General features: G+C 68.8%; 5 protein-coding genes across 6 annotated transcripts; 4 read left to right on the plus strand and 1 right to left on the minus strand.

Annotated features, from left to right (window-relative positions):
* The first annotated feature begins 20 nt into the window (after positions 1–20).
* JAGN1 (jagunal homolog 1) lies at positions 21–1,128 on the plus strand. Of its 2 annotated transcripts, XM_058813095.1 has the most exons (3): positions 21–66; positions 266–363; positions 442–1,128. In XM_058813095.1, exons 2-3 carry the CDS (start codon positions 275–277, stop codon positions 902–904), a joined length of 552 nt encoding a protein of 183 aa, XP_058669078.1. In that variant the 5' UTR covers positions 21–66; positions 266–274; the 3' UTR covers positions 905–1,128. The 2 variants fall into 2 exon arrangements, with proteins under 2 accessions (XP_058669078.1, XP_058669079.1); XM_058813096.1 differs by lacking the exon at positions 21–66 and having other exon boundaries at positions 170–363.
* IL17RE (interleukin 17 receptor E) lies at positions 1,044–5,135 on the plus strand. The gene is made up of 17 exons (XM_058812743.1): positions 1,044–1,109; positions 1,169–1,381; positions 1,461–1,476; positions 1,947–2,114; positions 2,188–2,294; positions 2,366–2,489; positions 2,561–2,700; positions 2,781–2,849; positions 2,952–3,018; positions 3,107–3,294; positions 3,448–3,495; positions 3,597–3,642; positions 3,760–3,908; positions 3,979–4,047; positions 4,125–4,176; positions 4,251–4,352; positions 4,531–5,135. The coding sequence occupies exons 1-17, from the start codon at positions 1,044–1,046 to the stop codon at positions 5,133–5,135; spliced, it is 2,229 nt and encodes a 742-aa protein (XP_058668726.1).
* IL17RC (interleukin 17 receptor C) lies at positions 5,028–10,414 on the plus strand. The gene is given in 22 exon segments (XM_058812975.1): positions 5,028–5,554; positions 5,556–5,718; positions 5,721–5,884; positions 5,886–5,937; positions 5,940–6,044; positions 6,047–6,186; positions 6,260–6,281; positions 6,363–6,730; positions 6,930–7,041; positions 7,108–7,152; positions 7,312–7,451; positions 7,644–7,706; positions 7,861–7,915; positions 8,013–8,197; positions 8,277–8,327; positions 8,410–8,455; positions 8,565–8,677; positions 8,787–8,855; positions 8,935–8,992; positions 9,142–9,234; positions 9,310–9,348; positions 9,807–10,414. Coding segments are annotated over 22 exon segments (3,003 nt in total). The 5' UTR covers positions 5,028–5,242.
* A 685-nt stretch (positions 10,415–11,099) lies between these two features.
* CRELD1 (cysteine rich with EGF like domains 1) lies at positions 11,100–14,215 on the plus strand. Its single transcript, XM_058812941.1, has 10 exons — positions 11,100–11,285; positions 11,749–11,831; positions 11,910–12,020; positions 12,105–12,196; positions 12,294–12,470; positions 12,557–12,652; positions 12,742–12,825; positions 12,937–13,032; positions 13,115–13,258; positions 13,363–14,215. Exons 1-10 carry the CDS (start codon positions 11,100–11,102, stop codon positions 13,581–13,583), a joined length of 1,290 nt encoding a protein of 429 aa, XP_058668924.1. The 3' UTR covers positions 13,584–14,215.
* A 277-nt stretch (positions 14,216–14,492) lies between these two features.
* Positions 14,493–17,996, minus strand: PRRT3 (proline rich transmembrane protein 3). Its single transcript, XM_058812744.1, has 4 exons — positions 17,461–17,996; positions 16,904–17,163; positions 16,673–16,813; positions 14,493–16,234 (listed from the first exon to the last, which is right to left on the minus strand). Exons 1-4 carry the CDS (start codon positions 17,994–17,996, stop codon positions 14,493–14,495), a joined length of 2,679 nt encoding a protein of 892 aa, XP_058668727.1.
* Between the last annotated feature and the right edge of the window lie 733 nt (positions 17,997–18,729).

Raw genomic sequence — 18,729 nt, forward strand, 5'->3', positions numbered from 1 at the left:
GGCATCCGGAGCCGGCGGCCGCGGCCATAGAGCAGCGGAAGCGCGGGCAGAGGGTCCCGCCCGCAGGTGCGGCACGGCGGGGAGCGGCGGGCCGGGGGTGTCAGCCCCGGGGGGATCACCGCGGGGATGTCCCGGAGGGCAGGGCGGGCACGGGGAGGGAGCCCCGGGCTGTCGCCGTGGGAGGGAGGCCCGGGGGGCTTGTGGCGGGGCTGCGCTGGGGAGGCGGGCGGAGAGGGCGGCCCCGCCTGACCCGGTGTCTCCCCAGGACAGCGCCATGGCCTCCCGCGGGGGTCCCCGCGCCCCTGGCACCGACGGCAGCGACTTCCAGCACCGGGAGCGCGTGGCCTCGCACTACCAGATGAGGTAGGTGTCCCCTCTCCCGGGATCCCGGGGGGACACGCGACCCCAGCAGGCCCTGATGGCCCCGCACTCTCTCCCCAGCGTGACGCTCAAGTCGGAGATCAAGAAGCTGATCTACACGCATGTGGTCATCTGGCTGCTGCTCCTGGCCCAGATGGTCGTGGGGCACCTCAAGCTGCTGCCCCACGACCAGGTGGCCATGCCCTATCAGTGGGAGTATCCCTACCTGCTCAGCATCCTGCCCTCCCTGCTGGGCCTCCTGTCCTTCCCCCGCAACAACATCAGCTACCTGGTACTCTCCATGATCAGCACCGGCCTCTTCTCCATAGCTCCCCTCATCTACGGGGCCATGGAGATGTTCCCCATGGCACAGCAGCTGTACCGCCACGGCAAAGCTTACCGCTTCATCTTCGGCTTCTCGGCCGTCTCTGTCATGTACCTGGTGGTGGTGGTGGCCGCGCAGGTGCATGGCTGGCAACTCTACTACAGCAAGAAGCTGCTGGACTCCTGGTTCACTAGCACGCAGGAGAAGAAGAAGAAATGAGTGGGGATAGGTGGGCTCCGTGAGGTGCTGAAGCTCTGCAGTTCAGTCCTGTGGGGCAGCGCTGGCGCAGCTCCGGTGGGTGGGGGATCCCCGGGGACCACAGGGTGGGGTCTGAGCCACACCACGGCCCCACGCTCGCATGCACGGGGGAGACCCCCCAGGGCCGGGGCCGTGGAGGGTCCCTGGGGTGCACGCCCCGTCCTCCGCGCGTTGCTCTATGGAAATAAAGCACCGTCCGCTCTCCCACGCGTGTCTGCGCCGCAGGAAGCGCCGCCCGGCGGGGTGGGGGGGCCGGCGGGGCCGCACGTGCCGGTGCAGGAATGCGGCGGGGCCGGCCCGGGGCGGGGCGGGGAGCGGCGGCGCTCGGCCATGGGGCGCCCGGTGCTGCTCGCCGCTGCCGCCGCGCTGCTGCCGCTGCTGCTGCTGCCGTCCGGGACCGGGGCCACCGTGACCCGCCTGCGGGTCTCCGCCAACTTCGTGAGCGCCGGGGAAGGGAGGTGGCGGGGGAAGGTGGGGAACGGGCGGCGCCGCGCTCACCCCGTCTCTTTGCTTGCAGGAGTGCCGGGCCACCGGTGAGTAGCAGCGGGGCAGGGCTGTCAGCGCGGGGCTGCTCCTGCCCGGCCATACCGGCTCGGGGTGCGGCGGGACTGTGGGGCTTCCCCTGCCCGCGGCTACTGGGTCCGGGAGGATGGGAGGGCGAGGGTGGGGCGCTCCAGGTTTCCGGGGCACCGGGCTCCCCGCTTCCGAGGACTCCCGATCCCCGAAACTTCCTGGCTCCTGGGGCTCCCCCCTTCCAAAGACTCCGGGGCTCCCTGTTTCCCAGCACTCCCGACCCCCAGAGATTCCCGCTTCCGAGGACTCCGAATCACCGAGGCTCCCGGTTTGTCAGGACTGTCGATCCCCGGGGCACCTCCCTTCCGACTACACCTCCCCGGCACTCCCCGGGGCTCTCCCCCTTTCCAAGCACTCCCAGCGCCCGGGGCTTCTGCTGCCCGCGGGACCCCCGGCGCACGGCCGCCCCCCGTCTGCTCTCCCCCTGCAGCCGACAGGACGCTGAGCCGCCCCCGCTGCCGCCGCCGTTCCCGCCCCGGGCCGCCTCTGGAGCCGCCCGCGCTGTCGCTGAGCCGTGCCCGGCTGTGCCTGCCCGCGCAGCCCTGCCAGCCCTGCCTGCGGGTGCGCCTGGCCCTCCCCGCCTCAGGTACGGCCGGGGGTGGCGTCCCCTGGCAGGGGACACACAGCCAGTGCCCCCACCCATGTCAGCACCCCACGCCGGTTTCTCGCAGAGCTCGGCGCTGTCCGGGGACTGCACCTCACCTTCCTGGAGCTGGGCTCCAACCGGGCTGGCTGGCTGCAGGTGTGGCAGCGACGCCGGGTGTCGGGCAGCTCCGCGGTGAGTCTGCGGGGCGGTGCAGCGGGGCACACCGAGGCCCGGACCCCGCACTGAGCCCCTGCTCCTCGCAGTGGCAGGTGCAGTTCGACTGCTTCCCGGCAGAGAGCGGGCGGCAAGTCCTCGTTTCCCTTCGCACCATCCCGGATCGGGGCTTGGCCCTAAGCTGCAGCCATACGGTCACCGCTGAGCCACCCGGTGAGGCTGAAGGGCTTGGGAGGTTTCCCGGGGGGACGCCGGTTCCAGCTGACCCGCTGGCTGCTCTGCAGGGCCTGTCTTTACCCATGCTTGGCTCCCTGAGCTGCGGGCCATTGAGGTGCGGGTGCCCGCGGGTCCCGCCCTCATGGTGCGGCTGTGCCACCAGCTGGCCCTGGAGTGTGAGGAGCTGCCCCGGCCCTTCCACCAGCAGGTAACGGCTCTGCCCACCGACACCCCCGATCCAGGCTGGGGGACACATCCCTGCCAGCTGATGCTCCCTCCTTGTTGCAGGTGCTGGTGCCCGGAGGTCACCACATCTCACTGCCATATGAGTTCCTGGTGCCCTGCCTGTGCATTGAGGTGGGTTGCCCTCCCCTACAGCCATCAGAGCCCCTTTGCCCTCACATGAGAGGGGGAGGATGGGGCATATCCGGCTCTGACCATCCTGCTGTGCCTCCCCAGGCCTCCTACTCCCACCACGACAGCCCACGGAGCAAACACTGCCCCTTCCGTGACTGGCCAGATGCCTGTGAGTGCCTGGTGCCTGTGGGAAGGGGAGCTGAGTCCCAGGGGTATCCCTGGGTGTCTCCCAACCCCACTGATGTGGTGCCCCACAGATGGCTCCGAGCTGTGGTCCTCGGTGCACTTCCACGACTTCAGCACCAGCAGCAAGGACCAGATGGCAATGCTGCTAAGTGCCAGCTGCCCCCTGCACCCACGGGCCACGCTCTGCTGGAGGGAGGCAGCAGATGAGGCTGCACCCTGTCACGACATCCCCAACTCCACAGCCAGTGAGGACGAGCAGGTGAGGGCTCCTGATCTTGAGGTTTCACAGGATGTGGGACCATGTCACTCGCTGGGGCATCCACTGGATCTCAGGGTCCCTGTAGGGCAGTGGGTGGGCACTGTGGCTGTGTGGGTCAGAGATGGTAACTGTGACACTCTCCATTTGTTCCAGGTGTACGTGCTGGACAAGGTGGACGTGCACCCCCAGCTCTGCTTCCGAGTAAGCCCCTGTGGGTGGGTGGGCACCATCTCAGAAGGGGCTGGGGGCTGTGGTGGGTGAGGGCAGCTCACCCTGCCCTTTGCTGATCTCACCTCCTTCAGTTCTCCTACAAGAACAGCAGCCATGTGGAGTGTCCCCACCAGTCAGGTGAGTTCTATGAGTGGGAGGCAGTCCTAGGCTAAGCCCTGCCCTGCTCTGGGGTCCCTTGCACCCCTCACCCTGTCGGGCATCCTGCAACCTCCCCTCTCTCTCTGGTGGCCGCAGAGACTGCCTGGAATGTCTCCGTGAGTGTCTGGGGGCTCCAGCTGCACCTGCACCTCACCTCCCGCATCCCTGCAGCCTTCAGTGCAGCCCTGTGCCAGCGCCGGGGTGGGCAGTGTGAACCTGAGGCCCCGCTCTACACTGTCACACAGGTGAGTGCTGCAGGGCAGGGGGGACGTGGTGGGGACAGACCCACACTGACCCTGCCCTTGTGCTTTGCAGCCAGAGGGCTCTGCTCCGGGCGAGTTGGCGCTGCTGCTGCCAGTGCAGGTCCTGGGCAGCTGCGTGCTGGTAAGGTGACCCTTGTGCAGGCATCTGTGCTGTGGGGGACCCAACATGGTCCCCCTCTCACCCAGCCCCTTCCCCAGGTGTGGCGCTCGGACGTGCATTTTGCTCGGAAGCAGCTGCTCTGTCCCGATGGTGAGAGGGGATGCTGGAGGGGACTCAGGGGACAGTGGAAATGGGCAGACAGCCCCTTACTGCCCCTCTCTCAGTCTCCCGCAGGCACTTCGGGCTGCTGGGGCTGGTGCTGGCACTTGGGCTGGTGGTGACTGTGCTGCTCCTCAACTGCCGTGGTGCCTGGAGGCCGAATGATGGTGAGGAGCACCCAAGGGGGCTGCAGGAGGGACGGCAAGAGGGGCTGGAGTGCCAAGGGGTGCCAGTTCCTGGGCTGCAGGGGGTCCCAGGGTGGTGGATGGCACATGCTGTTGGATCCCAGGGGATGCCAGTAGGACATGGAGCTGAGCCGTCACTGTTGTCCCCTCCACCCCGCAGGTGTCCCTGGCAGGCGCCCCGTGTTGCTGCTGTACTCGCCCGACTCCGAGGAGCACCTGGGGCTGGTGTGTGCCCTGGCCGAGCGGCTGCGCACGGGGCTGGGCTGTGACGTGCGCCTGGACCTGTGGGAAGCGGGTGGCCTGGGCCAGGCGGGCGCCCTGCCCTGGCTCTACGCCCAGCGGGGCCGCGTGGGCCGCCAGCGCGGCACTGTCCTGCTCCTCTGGAGCCGGGGCAGCGCCCGGCTCTTCCATCGCTGGCAGGTCGGGATGGCCGACGGCACGCCCGGGGATGCCCACGACGTTTTTGGGGCAGCCATGGCCTGCCTGCACGGGGAGCTGGGCACGGCGGGCCGCGGCGGCGGGTGGGTCCTGGCCTACTTCAGCCGGCTCTGCAGCCCCCGCGATGTCCCCCGACCCCTTCGGCCCCTGCCCACCTACCGCCTGCCCCGACAGCTGCCCGGGCTGCTGGGGGCGCTGCGGGGCAGCCCCCCGGCCCCTCGGCACTGCCGCTGGGGCAGAGCTGGGGCCCTCCTGCACCGCCTCCCTGGATGTGCCAGGGAGGGCAGTCCCCCGCCCCGGCCCCCCGGGGCAGCTTCTGGCACCTGAGTGCCCAGGCTGGGCCTGAGCTGGGCATGGCCGCAGGGGGTGCAGGGCTGGGTGCAGCCCCCCGGTGAGGGCAGGGCTTCTGCCAGGAAAAGGCAGGGCTCAGGTGAATGTGTGTCCACTGCAGCGGCAGGAGGGGCACCCATGGTTGCCCCGGGAAGGGCTGCAGGGGTTCGAGCAGGACTGGCCTCAGTCATGGAGTGTGCTGCTGGGGCTGGAGTGAGCATCCAGATGGCATCTCTGGCCAGGAGCGGAGATGCTGTCCCGAGCAGGGGCAGCTTTATTCCCACACAGGGACCTGCTCCAGAGGAGAGCTCATAGAAGCACCTTTGGACGGCACAGCCAAGCGAGGAGTTGGGGTGGTGCAGGAAGAAGCTGAGAGATGGAGGCTCCCTGCCCTGCCCACGCACAGGTGGCTGGAGGGGCGGGTGCTGGGCACAGCCCGGCCCTGCTCTTTGCCTTGACATCGCCAGCAGGACTTGGTCTGGGGTGGAAGCAATAAAGGCGTCATTTCACCCTGCCCTGTTGTCTCTGTGGTGTACCGGGGGAGATTCTTTGGTGCCCTGGAGGACCGGGGGCTGCTCAGTGCTCTCTGCAGCACGGCAGGGCAAGAGGACGCACCCGGCTGGGCACAGCCTGTACCGGCACGGCTGCCACACTGTGTCCCACAGCCGCGGCGGCTGCCTGGGGCCAGCCTGGCACCGTGCCCGTGCCATGGAGCCAGATCGTCCCTGTTGGGCCCCAAGCCCTCCGCAGGGGTGGCGGGACACGGAGCCCTCCGTGGCCGGTGCGGGAGCAGCAGGCCCCACCCAGGGCGGCTGCTGACGCCACGCCGGGAGCCGGGTGTCCGGGATCGGAGCAGGAAGCGGGAGCCGGCGGCGGCGGTGGGGCCCGTGGAGCCGGGAGAGGGCTGCCGGGGAGCAGCCGGCGTGGGGCCGGGGCACCCCGAGGCCCCGGCCCCACCATGCACGCACTGGGGCAGCTCCTGCTGGTGCTGGTGGCGGGGTCGGCGGGTGGCCGTGGGGACCCCCGCGACACCCTGGCCTGCTCCCAGGTGGGTTGGTGTCCATAGCGCGCCGGCATCGGGCACCTGGCACCACCGCCGGCCTCACCCCTGCCTCCCCCAGGGCCTCACCTGCCGCCTCTTGGGTAAGTGCATCACCCTGCCATGGCCCCTACCGATCCGGGCCATGGGGACTCCCCCCCACACTGCCCTCTGTGTTCCCCCAGACACCGATGTGCTGTGCGGGACAGAGCCCCCGGGACCCAGGCAGGAGCTGGCCCTGGCCCGTCTGCGGCTGGAGCCGGCGCTGCGCTGCACCGAGCCCACGGCCTGTGCGCCCTGCCTGGAGGCACGGGTGCGCCTGGCCTTGGCACCGGGCACCGCCACCGAGTCCCCCCTCTCCGTGCAGCCGGGCACCGCTGGGACAGAGGACAGTGGTGATGGGGGACAGCGGTCACCAGCGACTGGGGCCACTCCGTCCCAGCCCAACGTTACTGGGCTGCTGCTGCTCTCTGGGCACACGTTTGCCTCATCCCGCTGCGTGGCCGTGGAGGTCTGGGCACCCTTGGGCCCCATACTGCGCCGCCGAACCGTGGTACGTAGATGTGGGTCAGTGTCCCCACAGTGTCAGTCCCTGGGCACTGAGAATGTGGGCACTGAGATCAGTGCATATCTGTGGCATGGGGGTCCCGTTCCTGTGGCATGGGGGTCCCGTTCCTGTGCCCCAGGGAGGTGGGGTGGCTGCTGGCGGTGCCGGTGCCTCACCGCAGTGGGGTGGTGGTTTTCCTGCCCAGGGCTGGGTGATCTTCCGGTGCTTCGAGGCGCCGCTGGGCTCCGAACTGCACATCTCAGCATACATGAACTCACGGGGCCGGCAGAGGCTGAGCCAGCAGCAGAGGGTGCCAGGTAAGCCCCGGCAGGTCCCCTGCAGTGGCCCCAGCCCCTCTGCCCACTGATTCACTGTCCCCACAGACTGTTCGTGGCCCGCAGCACAGGATGCTGTCCCCCAGTGCCAAGGTAGGTGCTGGCATCACCCCGCCTCGGTTTGCATCCCCTGGGGAGAGCCGGGCAGTGGACACCAGGGGTGAGAGTGACCCTGGGGGTGCCGTGCCCCGTGCCGTGCCCCATGCTGTGGCAGTGCCAGGAGTGGGGTGACCTGAGCTGCCTCTCACACAGTGCCCAGGCTGCGGGTGTCCCCAGGGCAGAAGGAGGTGGTTGTGGAGGTGGAGGGGGCTGCAGTAGGGCACAGCTACACACTCCGGCTCTACCACAACCATAGCCATGGCACCAGTGGGCCAGGGCGTGTGGTGACCATGGTGAGTATGCACCCCATTCCCTGACCCGCTACCCTGCCTGTTCTCTGGTCACTGCCCTCCTCCCCGTTCCCGAGAAGCAGTGTCTGTGTTATAGGTAGTGTGCTGGGAGAGGGTCCCCTGGGAGCAGATCCCCCTGGGTGACCCTGCTGGTGGCCATTTGCCACGGGGTGACCCACATTTGGTTGCTGGTAGCAGAGCAGTCCCATGAACTATGTCCTGCCCGCGGATGAGGTGCTGCCCTGCCTCTGCCTGCAGGTGGGCATCTGACTGGGCACTGTGGGGGTGGCAGGATAAGTGGCCTCTAAAGAGGGGCTCCAAGCTCCATATATCTCCCCCTGGCATCCCAAGGGGGCCAGCCAGATCACGGTCACAGCATTAATATTTTTCTTGTCTTTTTCCCCACTCTCAGGTCTGGCTGGAAACCCAGGACCCACTACGGGCCACCCTGTGTCCCTTCTCACATGGTACCTTCACTCTGAGGCTGGGCTTTAGGGGACTGGGACACATGGGACTTGAGGGGACACCACAGGGAGTGACACTCCTGTCCTGGTGCTGCTGCAGATGCCGAGGCCTGGGAGCGACTGTGGGCGCGGAGCCGGCTGGTCCTGCACATCGAGGGGCAGGTGCTGACCTGTTCCCTCTCAGCCCCCTGCGACCTCCTGGCTGAGCTGGTGCCCTGCTGGCAGCCAGTGCCCTCCGGGCCCTGCCAACCCCTGCCTGGCCTGCAGCAGCCTGCTGAGGGGAAGGTGAGTTGGGCTCTGTGGGGCGCTGGGGGCTTTGGGAAGGATGCTGGTGACAGTTACAGAGCGTCCCTTGCACTCACAGGGACCCCAGGAGCTCGGAGGGCTGTGGCCACACCCCAACCTCTGCGTTCAGGTAGGACACCACTCTGCCCCACAGCTGCCCCATGGGCAGCCCCACATCAGCCCCAAGCACTGTTAATCCTCTCTCTGGGCAGGTGTGGAGCGGTGGGCAGGTCCGGCTGACCCAGTGCCTGCGGGACCGTGAGTGTTGCTGGGGTGGGAGGGTAGTGGCAGCCTGTGGGTGCAAAACGGGGGTGGTCCCCTCCTTGGCCTCCCCTCACACCTACCCAGCCCTCTGGCACATTCCCAGGAGCACTGCCCGGCCGCCCCGATGACCTCCTGCTGCTGGAGTGTGGGGGGAATGCCTCACTGTGTGCTGTGGAGAGGGGTGCCTGCACACCCCTAGCCAGCTTCACCAGCAGGGTAAGAGAGGAAGGGACCCCCATGTCCTGGCAGCAGCGGCACTGGTGGCACAGGGACCCCTGTGTCTAGCAGTGGTGGCACTGCTGTCTGACCTGCTGTGTTGCTGCAGGGAGCAGGGCACCCTGGGCTGCTGGAGCAGGATCTGCAGCGGGACGTGGCAGGGGGGCAGTGCCAGCAGGTCAGTGTGAGTGGGCAGTGGGCAGTGGGCTGTGGGCAGGGACTGGGCAGTGTCTGACGTGTCCCTGTGTCCCCCACAGCTGTGGCACCCATCGAACAGAACTGGGGTTACACTCTGGGCCTGTCCCCTGCACAAGTGTGAGTGTTGACAGCCATGCTGGGGGAGAGGAGGGATAAGGGAGGGCTGAGGGAGGGAACCCCCCCGGGAGGGAACCCCCCCTGTGGAGCCACTGGAGACCTTTTTTGGGTGCTGGGGCCCCTCGGTGGATGCAGATCCTGCCCTGCAGACCTGCGTACCCACTGGGCCCTGGTGTGGATGGGGGTGCTGCTGGGAGCTGCCTGTCTCCTGCTGCTGCTCTTGATGAAGGAGGACATGAAAGGTGAGTGGTGCCCTTCTGGGGGCTGTGCCTGGCCTGGGACCTCTCCTGGGACCTCACTGCCTCTCCTCCCTGCAGCATGGCTGAAATCCCTGAGGGCTGGCTATGGCTCCAGTGGTGAGTGTGGGTTGAGCCTGAGGTGTCGGGGGGAGAGGGCAGTCTGTACCTATCCCAGAGGGGTCAGAGGACAGAGTGAAGGGTCCCCCACCCAGATTAGTTCATGTTTGCCTGCCTGACAGGGTAGGTAGGGGTGTAGGGAAGCGAGAAGAGGGAGAAGAGGATGGGAACCCTATGGGGGGTGGGAGGGGGCAGATTGCAACCTGCTTCCCACCATGCCTGTCCCTTAGGGTAGGTAAAGGATTTGGCAAGGGGACTGGGGGGCTCACATCAGTGGTGGTCTCAGCTGCTTCCCATTGTGGCTGTGCTTTAGCTTGGGTACAGGGGGTGCTGCAGGGCTGGGCTGACGGAGGCAGGGGACGGTCTCCCTCATCGCGGGTGTCTCCCAGCATGGCTCCCACCACAGGCTGGGTGCAGGGTGCCCAGAGGGATCCGGGCACTGATGATCTCCCCCCCAGGTCCTTTGCAGGGCCGGCGGGCCCTGCTGGTGCACGCAGTAGAGCCGGTGGCGGAGCGGGCAGCGTGTGCCTTGATGGCAGCTCTGCACTCATTGGGGCTGACGGTGGTGGCGGCACCGGGAGGTGGCAGCGGGGTGGCAGCTCTGGGGCCACTGCCCTGGCTGCACGCCCAGCACCACCGGGCGCTGCGTGACAGTGACACCATCATCCTCCTCCTCTCTCCGGCAGCCGTGGCTGCTGCACAGCAGTGGGACACCGGGGCCGGGGTTGTGCCGGAGTCCGGGGCCGCTGAAAGCAGCCTCGGGCCCCGGCACAGCCCTGACCCTGGCGATGTCCCCGCTGTGGCACCCTGCGAGGTGTTTGCGGCGGCTCTGTCCTGCGCCATGCCGGTGTTGGCGGTGGCCCAGGGGCACTACGTGGTGGCCCGGCTGGAGGCCCTGGTGCCGGCAGTGCCCCCAGCGCTGCGGGCAGCCCCTGCCTTCGCCCTGCCCGCCGACATGGAGCGGTTCTTGCAGGCGCTGGCGGGCCCAGCTCGGCACAGGGGCCGGTGTCTGGAGCCACACGTGGCGGCCGTGGCCGAGGCTCTGCAGCGGGCAGTAGGAGAATAAAGGGTGACAGTGCTTTTGCTGAGTGTGAGTCCAGCTCTGAGCCCAGCACGGACTGGGATGGGTTGGGAAGGGGTGATGGCACGGATGGCACGGAGACGGATGATGGGGAGGTATAGGGGCAGGAAGGGGGCTGGGCTGTTTGGGGCGTGAAGGGGAAGGGGGTTTTTTGGTTGGAGGGTGGATAGGGAACTGGACCAATCTGGGGTGATGATGGGGAAGTGGGCCAGCTCATTGGGGCATGATTGGTAACTGGGACAGTTTGGGGGAAAGTGTGAGAACAAACTGGACCAGTTTAGGGTGAGATGAGGGGGAACTGGGCAAATTTGGGCACAGTGGGAGGGAACTGGATCAGCTTGAACGGAAGGGGTAAAGGTGAACCCGCCTGGTTTGGCTGGGGGTGGGAGGGGTATTTAGAGAGCCCCTCCCAGGCCAGGCGAGGCCCGGGATGGTGCGCTCCGGGCAGCCGGCCCCGCTCCGTGCGGGGTCACCGACTGCAGCCCGTCCGCGACCCCCCGTCCCGGGCCTTTGCGCGCGGCCCCTTTAAGGCGCGGGTGGGCGGGCCCAGGGCGCGGCGCTGATTGGCTGGGAGCGGGGGGCGGGCGGCGGCGGCGCGCGGCCATTGGCGGGGGCGGCGGCGCTGAGTCAGCGGGCGCGGCCCACGTGGTGCGGGCGGGGCGGGCGCACGATGGGGCCGCTGCTGCCGCTGCTGCCGCGCTCGCCCCGGCGCGGGGGGCCCGGGCTGGGGGGGGCCCTCCTGGGGGCCGCCCTCCTCGGGGGGGTCCTGCTGGCCGTTTGCGCCGACCCCGACCCACACCGAGACGGCGCCGAGCCGTGCCGAGCCTGCCGCGGCCTCGCCGACAGCTTCATCAGGGTGCGCACCGAGGGGGCACAGGAGTGATGGAGGCCGCGGCGAGGGGGCACACGGGGGGCAACGGCACCGAGGGGTGTGGGCTGACACAGCCGCTGCTTCGGGGGGGAGCTGGGGGCCAGGGGACAGTGACGGGAGGGGCCCACGGGTGGCAGACGTGGGAGCCACGGCCTGGAGGTGACAGTGAGCGGGGTCAAGGGGGGTCCTGGGTGGGGTGATGTTGGGGGGCCCAGAGGAATCACAGACCGGGGGGATAAGGGTGGTGACAGGGCCCGATGGAGGGGTGGTTTGTGGGGGACAGTGGTGGAGGCACTCCTAGAGCGTTCCCAGGGGCACAAGGACTGGGCTCTGGGGAGGGGAGAGGGTGGCAGGTCCCTGCAGGTGATGTGTCCTGTGGAGCCCTACGGATGGAGAGGTTATTGGGGGGGGTTTCCATGCCTGCACTGCCGCTCCCTCATGCACCCAGGGCCTGGAGCGGACAGAGCATGAGGGCTTCGGTGGGGGTAACACGGCCTGGGAGGAGGAGAAGCTGTCCAAATACCAGCACAGGTAAATGACCCCAGTGAGGGGCTGGGGCAGCCCAGCTGCTGCAGACATCATACCCCACACTGGCTTGTGTCCCTGCAGCGAGACCCGTCTGCTGGAGGTGCTGGAGGGTGTCTGTGCCCCCTCGGACTTCGCCTGTCACCAGCTGCTGGAGCGGAGCGAGGAGCACGTGGAGCAGTGGTGGTTCCATGAGTGAGTCTGGGGACAGGGACAGGGGGGTGGCAAGGGGCACAGGTGGATGACAGGGGGCTGAGTGCTGTATCTTCCCCTCCCCAGGCGGCAGCAGCACCCTGACTTTTTCCAGTGGCTGTGTGTGGACAGGCTGATGCTTTGCTGCCCGCCCGGTACCTATGGCCCAGACTGCCGGTGTGAGTAACTGTGGGGCGAGCGGGTGCTGGTGGGGCAGAGGGGCTCCCCTGGCTGCTGCCCTCTGTGCCAGCTGCCAGCTGATGTCTCCCCGTGCAGCCTGTGCGGGCGGGCCCCGGCAGCCCTGCAGCGGCAACGGGCGCTGCGATGGTGACGGCACGCGCCGCGGCACCGGCCTCTGCGTCTGCAGCCCCGGCTACGGCGGCCCCTTCTGCGCCGAGTGCGGGGACGGCTACTATGAGGCCTCACGGAACAAGAGCCACCTCGTGTGTGCTGGTAGGTGGGGGCTCTGCAGGTGCTGAACAGCCTGGGTACAGGCAGCTCCCCCCTGCCCGTGTCCACGTGTCTGTCCCTGCCCACAGAGTGCTACCAGGCGTGCGGGCGCTGCACGGGTCCCGAGGACTCCAGCTGCCTTCGCTGCAAGAGGGGCTGGGTGCTGCATGAGCACCGCTGCATCGGTGAGTGAAGGCCAGGGGTGAGCTCAGGGCCATGGGGGCTGTGTCCCCAGAGCTGAGGCTCAGCGGGGCTGTCCCCATCTCTCCTGCAGATATAGATGAGTGTGGCACAGAGATGGCGCACTGCCGAGCCAACCAGTACTGCGTCAACACAGAGGGCTCCTACGAGTGCCGAGGTCAGGGGGAAGGGGGGTTTTTGTGCAGGTGGCTCTTCCCTGCTTGAGGCCAACCCTGGCTGGGCTGGGAAGGAGCTCTGGCAGCAACCCTGGCTCCATTCTCTGAGGCAGACTGCTCCACGGCTTGCATCGGCTGCATGGGTGCCGGGCCGGCTCGCTGTAAGAAATGCAACAAGGGCTACTGGCGGGACGGAGCCAAGTGTCTGGGTGAGTGTCTCCCATGCACTCGGGGGCCATACTGCCCTCTCTTCACTGCCCAATCCCTGCCTGACCCCTGGCTCCCCCCCAGACGTGGATGAGTGTGCCAGTGCCGAGGAGCCAGTGTGCACAGGGGTGCAGGAGGTGTGTGAGAACACAGAGGGCAGCTACCGGTGCGTCTGTGCCCAAGGCCACGTCCGCCGAGACGGGCAGTGCGTGGAGGACAAGCCCCCTGGTATGGCATAATGCAGTGCAGGGGGACATTGGGCAGGGGGTGTGGGACATGGGGGGTGGGTTTTGCTGGTCAGCTGTGCCCTCCCACGAGTGTTGTTCATGCAGATGCCCCAGAGAAGGGCTTCTTTGATGACGTGACTGATGACGAGGTGGTGGTGCTGCAGCAGATGTTCTTTGGTGTGATGATCTGTGCCCTCGCCACGCTGGCTGCCAAGGGTGACATGGTCTTCACCGCCATCTTCATTGGTGCCGTGGCTGCCATGGCTGGCTACTGGCTCTCTGACCGCAGTGACCGTGTCCTCGATGGCTTCATGAAGGGCAGATAGCTCTGGAGCTGCTGGGCACAAGCAGAGGGGCAGACTCAGCTTGGGGTGCAGGGCCTCCCCCAAGCAGGGCTGGCTGCCAAGGCTGCATCCTGTAGATGATGCTGTGCCCTGCATGCGTCCCCCAGCCCTCCCTTAGCATAGGGTCTTGTTTTCCCTGTCCCTGCAGAATAAGCCAGGAGTACCTGATCCTGGGGGCTCCCACACAGCCCCCTCTGGATGGAGGGGTGATGCCAGGCAGTGCAGCATCGTTGTGGGGGGCACTGCATGCTGCCCCCAGCTCCTCGTGCTCTGGAGGAGAGGCCGGGCATTGTGACAGGTGAGGGGGTGGAAGGGCAGGTGAGGGAGGGAACCTGCTGTCTGCCCCCAGGCTGGGGCTCCTGGCCCTAAAGGACTCCCCTCCCATGAGGCCATTCCCTGTGGGAGACTGGGGGGCTGGGTCCCCCCATGCCCTGAGCTGTGCGGCTGGGAGAGCTGCCCCCCATCCCTGGGCAGAGCCCATCTCCCCTCCCAGGCTGGGGGCCAGGGGCCCCTCGCCACTGCCAGGGTGCTGTGCTGGTGAGGGGGCCCTGCTGGATGCATGAGTGTGGCCGTTGCATTTGTCCGTGGTTTGTCCGTCGGGGTGTGCCCATCTGTCTGTGTGTCCATATCTCAGGAAATAAAGCTCTGCACACCCAGCTTGGCTGCTCAGGGTAGGAATTGGTGGGGACTGGGGGTGCTGCTGCCCACCACCGCTTTCACATGCCAACAGGACCCTCTCCTCCCAGCATAAACTCTTTATTTCTCTCGTTTGGCACAAATGGAACCGCCCCTGCCCGGCCCTACAGGGGCGCAGGATCAGACCCCGCACCCTCACAGTGTCCTCACCCTCACATCGTCCTTCTGCGCCCCCAGTCTCTGCCTGTCCCGGGCTCAGAGCTCAATGGTGTCGCTGGAGAGGCTGCGGGAGTCCAGCGCCTTGCCGAGGGCTGGGAAGGCGCGGGGACCCTCCCGCTCGCAGCCGGGGGCTCCGGCGGGCACCAGGAGCGGGGCCCGGCTGGGCGCCTCGTCCAGGGGCAGGCTGTCGGGCGAAGACAGCCCATGGCGCCAGGGGTTCCAGCTGATCTTCAGCGAGCTGCTCTCCAGCGAGCTGGCCGAGGCGGTGACGGTGACAGTGATGGTGCCGTGGGGCTGGCGGGGGCCGGGCAGCTCCGTGAGCGAGCTGCAGCGCACCATGCGCCCCAGGCTGGGGGTCTTGTCGGGGGCAGGGGAGCCGTGCAGCGAGGAGCCGGAGCCGCGGCGGGCCCGGCCGAAGAGGCCGTCGTGCAGGAGGTGGCGGCGGCAGAGCGCCTGGTCGATGCTGCGGCGCAGGTCGATGGGGGACGGCGGGCGGAAGATGAGCTCCCCCAGGGAGGGCGACGAGCCCTGCTCGAAGGCGGCGCAGGAGCGGGCGGCCAGCATGTTGGGGCACTTGGGGCTGAGCCCCGGCATCCCGGTGCCAGCTGCCCAGACCTCGTTGCTGTCCTTCAGAGCCCGCAGCGGCAGCTGCTCCGCCGGGTTGCGGATGAGGTTCTTGGAGATGTCGTTGGCGGGTGTCCGCTCCCCGCCGCTGCCGCCGCTGCCGCCGCCGGCCCAGTCGTAGCAGTTGTTGGGGTATTCGGGTGCCTCAGCTTTGCGGCCGGCGCAGAAGTACCGCAGTGCCTTGGCCCAGCAGGAGTGGCCGGCGGGGCTCCGGCGGCGGCACCGGCAGCGCACGGGCTCGGCGGCGGCCGCCAGCAGCGCCAGGGCCGTGCCCAGCTCGCCGATCCGCAGCCAGAGCTGTGCCGCCCAGCTAGGCCGGGAGAAGCGCCCCTGGGGCCCCAGCACTGCTCGCAGCCACACAGCGCTGAAGAGCTGCAGCCCGCAGACCGGCAGCCCCGCCACCGCCGCCGCCAGCAGCGCCCGCGCCCCCGGCTGCGGCCCCGGCCCCTCGCAGGGCGCCCGCAGCGCCCGCCAGCACCCCCAGAGCCCCCCCAGCAGCAGCAGAGCCCCCGCCCCGCAGCCCAGCGCCTGCAACCCCAGCGCGGCCGGGAGCCCCAGCCGAGGCGGCAGCAGGTCGGCGGCGCCCATCACCGCGCCCTGCAGGGCAGCAGCAGCCCCCAGCGCCGGCAGCCCCCGCAGCCGGGACGGCAGCAGCTGAAGCTGGGCCAGGCGCTGCAGCCGCTGGAGCAGGAGGGCGAAGGCGGCGAGCAGCAGGGGGAAAGGGGCCGTGTTGAGCAGCAGCAGCGCCGGGGTGGGCAGGCGGCCCCGTGCCCCGTAGGGATCCAGCAGCAGGAAGGTGGCCCGCAGCAGGCAGGCGGCCAGCAGCAGCCCGTGGGCCCCCACAACGTGGAGAAGGTGTGAGGGCCGCAGGATGGCTGTCCCCGCCAGCCCGGCCAGGCAGCCCAGCGCCAGCAGCAGGAACACGGCAGCCAGTCCATAGACGTGGGCCTCCCAGGAGAAGCCCAGCTGGCGCTGCAGCTCGGCCCAGCGCAGCCCGCTCGCGTTGGCCCCCAGCGCCGGCGGGGCACGGACCGTGGGCTGTGGCTGCGGCGATGACGGATCTCGGGGCACCGGCTGAGGCGTCATCCCTGCCCGTCGCCACGTGGCCGAGGGGGCCGCGGTGCTGGAGGCTGCGGGCTGCGTCCCCGGCGTGTCTGTAGGTAGGAAGGAGGAGAACAGTCGGGGAAGTGGGGGGCTTGGTGCCACTCGGGCCGCACCTGCACCCCGCACTGGGCTGCATCAAATGTGGCACCCCGACACTGCAGCGGGGGATGCCCTGTGCTGGCTGGGGCTGTGCCCACCGGTGCCTCCCGGGGTTTTCTCTTAGGACGCGCAGTGCAAGGGGTGGCACAACCCCGGTCACGTCCCCCACCCCCTTGGGGAAGCCCCCACCCACCGAGCATTTAGCGCTAATCTCTGCGGGCAGGAGTAGATTAGGGCCGCTGTCAGGTGGCAATCCTGATTGAAGGTGTCACTGTGTCCCGGCTGGGCAGCCCAAGATAGCTGCCTTCCCCCCGCCAGCCCCGACGCCCCAGGGATGGGCTCCCACAGCGTCTGCAGAACGGATGGGCTTGGACGCAGCCCTGTATCACCTGGGTGCCTTGTCCCGAGCGTCCCCGTGGTGGGATGTGCCGTTGGCTGTGGGGTCGTTTGGGTGGCATTTGGGACAATCACAGGGCCCACGGCGCCCCGGACCTGCTGCGGGGAGTCGACGTCCTCCTCGGGCAGCAGCCCTGCGAGAAAGAGCAGAGCCGGGCGCTGACACCTGCAGGGCTTGGTCCCCGCCATACCGAGGGGTCCCCCCGCACCGCGCTGGCTCCTACCTCTGCTCGGGGTACCGGCGGGGGCCGTGCTGGAGGCGGGGGGTGGCGCAGGGCCGGTGCTGGGGACAGACCCTGGGACAGGCTGAGGTCCCCGCTGCCCCATAGTCCCAGGGTCCGTCCGGGGCCCTACATCGCCAGGGCTGGTGGTGGCGTGGCTGAGCGGGGCCCTCCGGGTGCTGCGCTGGAGGGACGGGAGCGCCCGAGTCCAGGGCTCAGCCAGCCCCCAGAACGGGGCTGTGTGGCGCAGCCGTGGGGCAGAGCTGGGCAGAGCCGGGGAGGGGCTGGGGGGCCCTCCCGTGTCCCCCCAGCTGCCCACCAGCTGCACAGAGCCAGGGCTGGCATGGGGACCCCAGGCTGGCCCCGTTCCTCCGGGATCAGAGACAGGGGCTGTGCCCGGCGGGACCGACTGGCTGCTGTCTGAAGTGAGTTTGGCATACTGAGAGAGGCCCGGGACCGCTGTGTGTCCCTCTGCTGCTGTGTGTCCCCCTGCCTGGGCATCTGCTGTCCTCATCCCTGCCACCTGCGTGGGGTCCAGGGCAGTGGTGGGTGCGGCTGGCTGAGGGCTGGGGGTGCTGGCTGTCTTGGAGACGCTGTGCCTGGACAGGGAGAGGCCCTGCCCTGCCCAGGGTGGCCCTGAAGAGTCTGCCCCTCTGTCCGTAGGCACCTCAGGGCCCGGCGTACCCAGTGCAGAGCCGTGGGGCAGGGGCCTGTCCTGGACTTCAGCTTCGTGCCCTCGCCAGGCAAGAAGCGGCTCCTCTGTCACAGCCGGGACTGTGCTGCCGTCCCTCCAGACCTTGCTATCAGCACCTGTCACAGTGGTTTCCATCTCCAGGGGTGCCCTGGTGCCATCACCTGCCTGCAGAGGTGGGGACCAGTGCACGGGGTGCTTGACCCCCCAGCGCTCACTCCTTGGGGCCCCGGCACCGCTGGGCTCCCCCGATGCCTCCCAGGCAGGGGATGGGCCTGGCCACTGCTGTCCCCTGTGCAAGGGGTCCCCACCGAAGGACAGCCCTGCCGGCGGCACCCCCTGGGCTTTGGCGGGGACCCCGGTGGCCAGGAGCATCCCCCAGGTGACGAGCTGTGCTGCAGCCATGGTGAGTACCGAGTCGACCCTGTGGGAATGGGGATGTGGTGAGCCAGGATCGGCGGCAGACGCCCGGGTAACTCGTGCAGTGGCCGTGATGCTGCTGTGCCCTTGGCCACCCACTGCCCAGGGAGAGAGACAGTGCCTTGGCTGTCCCTTCCCGGGTAGCCCTGGGCTCTGTTCCCCGCTGTCCCCGTCCCAAGTGACCCCATTCCCAGTCTTCCCTCTCCCAGTGTCCCCTGGTGTTCCCTATCCCGGTGTCTCCGGTGTGGATGGTCCTTGGTGCTTAGTGGCCCCGACCCCGGTGTCTCTTTCCATCCTTAATGTCCCCTCCCCGGTGCTCAGTCTTGACGTCCCTCTCGGTGTCCCCTCCCCGGTTCTCCATCCCCAGTGTCCTCGCCCGCTGTCCCCGCCGCCGGCGGCCCCGCTCCGCCGCGCACCGTTCACCTTGGCGCGTCCCGGCCGCATCCCGGCGGGGATGCTCGGCCCGGAGCCCCGCGCTGCCGCCGCACACGGCTCAGACCCGCCGGGCCGGGAACGGGGCCGGGACCGCCAGGGTGCTGCGGCGGTGGCCCCGCGGCGCGGTGCGGATTACCGGCGGGGCTGCGCAGCGGAGTCGAGCCGCGGCCGGTGCGGGACCACAGCGGGGCCGGTGCGGCCGCCGCATCCCGCCGACCCCACCCGCAGCGCGCCGGGCCGGCTCCACCGCTCGGTGCCCGGTGCGCGGGCCGCGGTGCCGCCA

The sequence above is a fragment of the Ammospiza caudacuta genome, chromosome 12 (assembly GCF_027887145.1).
Source record: "Ammospiza caudacuta isolate bAmmCau1 chromosome 12, bAmmCau1.pri, whole genome shotgun sequence".
Classification (NCBI taxonomy): domain Eukaryota; kingdom Metazoa; phylum Chordata; class Aves; order Passeriformes; family Passerellidae; genus Ammospiza; species Ammospiza caudacuta.

Bases quoted from the DNA above. Each gene is read 5' to 3' on its own strand.
- JAGN1 (XM_058813095.1), top strand. From the start codon at position 275: ATGGCCTCCCGCGGGGGTCCCCGCGCCCCTGGCACCGACGGCAGCGAC. The intron at 364-441 runs GTAGGTGTCCCC...CTCTCTCCCCAG, and splicing joins GCCTCGCACTACCAGATGAG to CGTGACGCTCAAGTCGGAGA.
- IL17RE (XM_058812743.1), top strand. From the start codon at position 1,044: ATGCACGGGGGAGACCCCCCAGGGCCGGGGCCGTGGAGGGTCCCTGGG. The intron at 3,295-3,447 runs GTGAGGGCTCCT...CATTTGTTCCAG, and splicing joins CAGCCAGTGAGGACGAGCAG to GTGTACGTGCTGGACAAGGT. The intron at 4,353-4,530 runs GTGAGGAGCACC...TCCACCCCGCAG, and splicing joins TGCCTGGAGGCCGAATGATG to GTGTCCCTGGCAGGCGCCCC.
- CRELD1 (XM_058812941.1), top strand. From the start codon at position 11,100: ATGGGGCCGCTGCTGCCGCTGCTGCCGCGCTCGCCCCGGCGCGGGGGG. The intron at 12,826-12,936 runs GTCAGGGGGAAG...TCTCTGAGGCAG, and splicing joins GGGCTCCTACGAGTGCCGAG to ACTGCTCCACGGCTTGCATC. The intron at 13,033-13,114 runs GTGAGTGTCTCC...GCTCCCCCCCAG, and splicing joins GGACGGAGCCAAGTGTCTGG to ACGTGGATGAGTGTGCCAGT.
- PRRT3 (XM_058812744.1), bottom strand. From the start codon at position 17,996: ATGGCTGCAGCACAGCTCGTCACCTGGGGGATGCTCCTGGCCACCGGG. The intron at 17,164-17,460 runs GCCAGCCGCACC...GGCTCTGCCCAG, and splicing joins GCCAGCACCCCCAGCCCTCA to CTCTGCCCCACGGCTGCGCC. The intron at 16,235-16,672 runs GTGATACAGGGC...TCCTACCTACAG, and splicing joins GCTCGGGACAAGGCACCCAG to ACACGCCGGGGACGCAGCCC.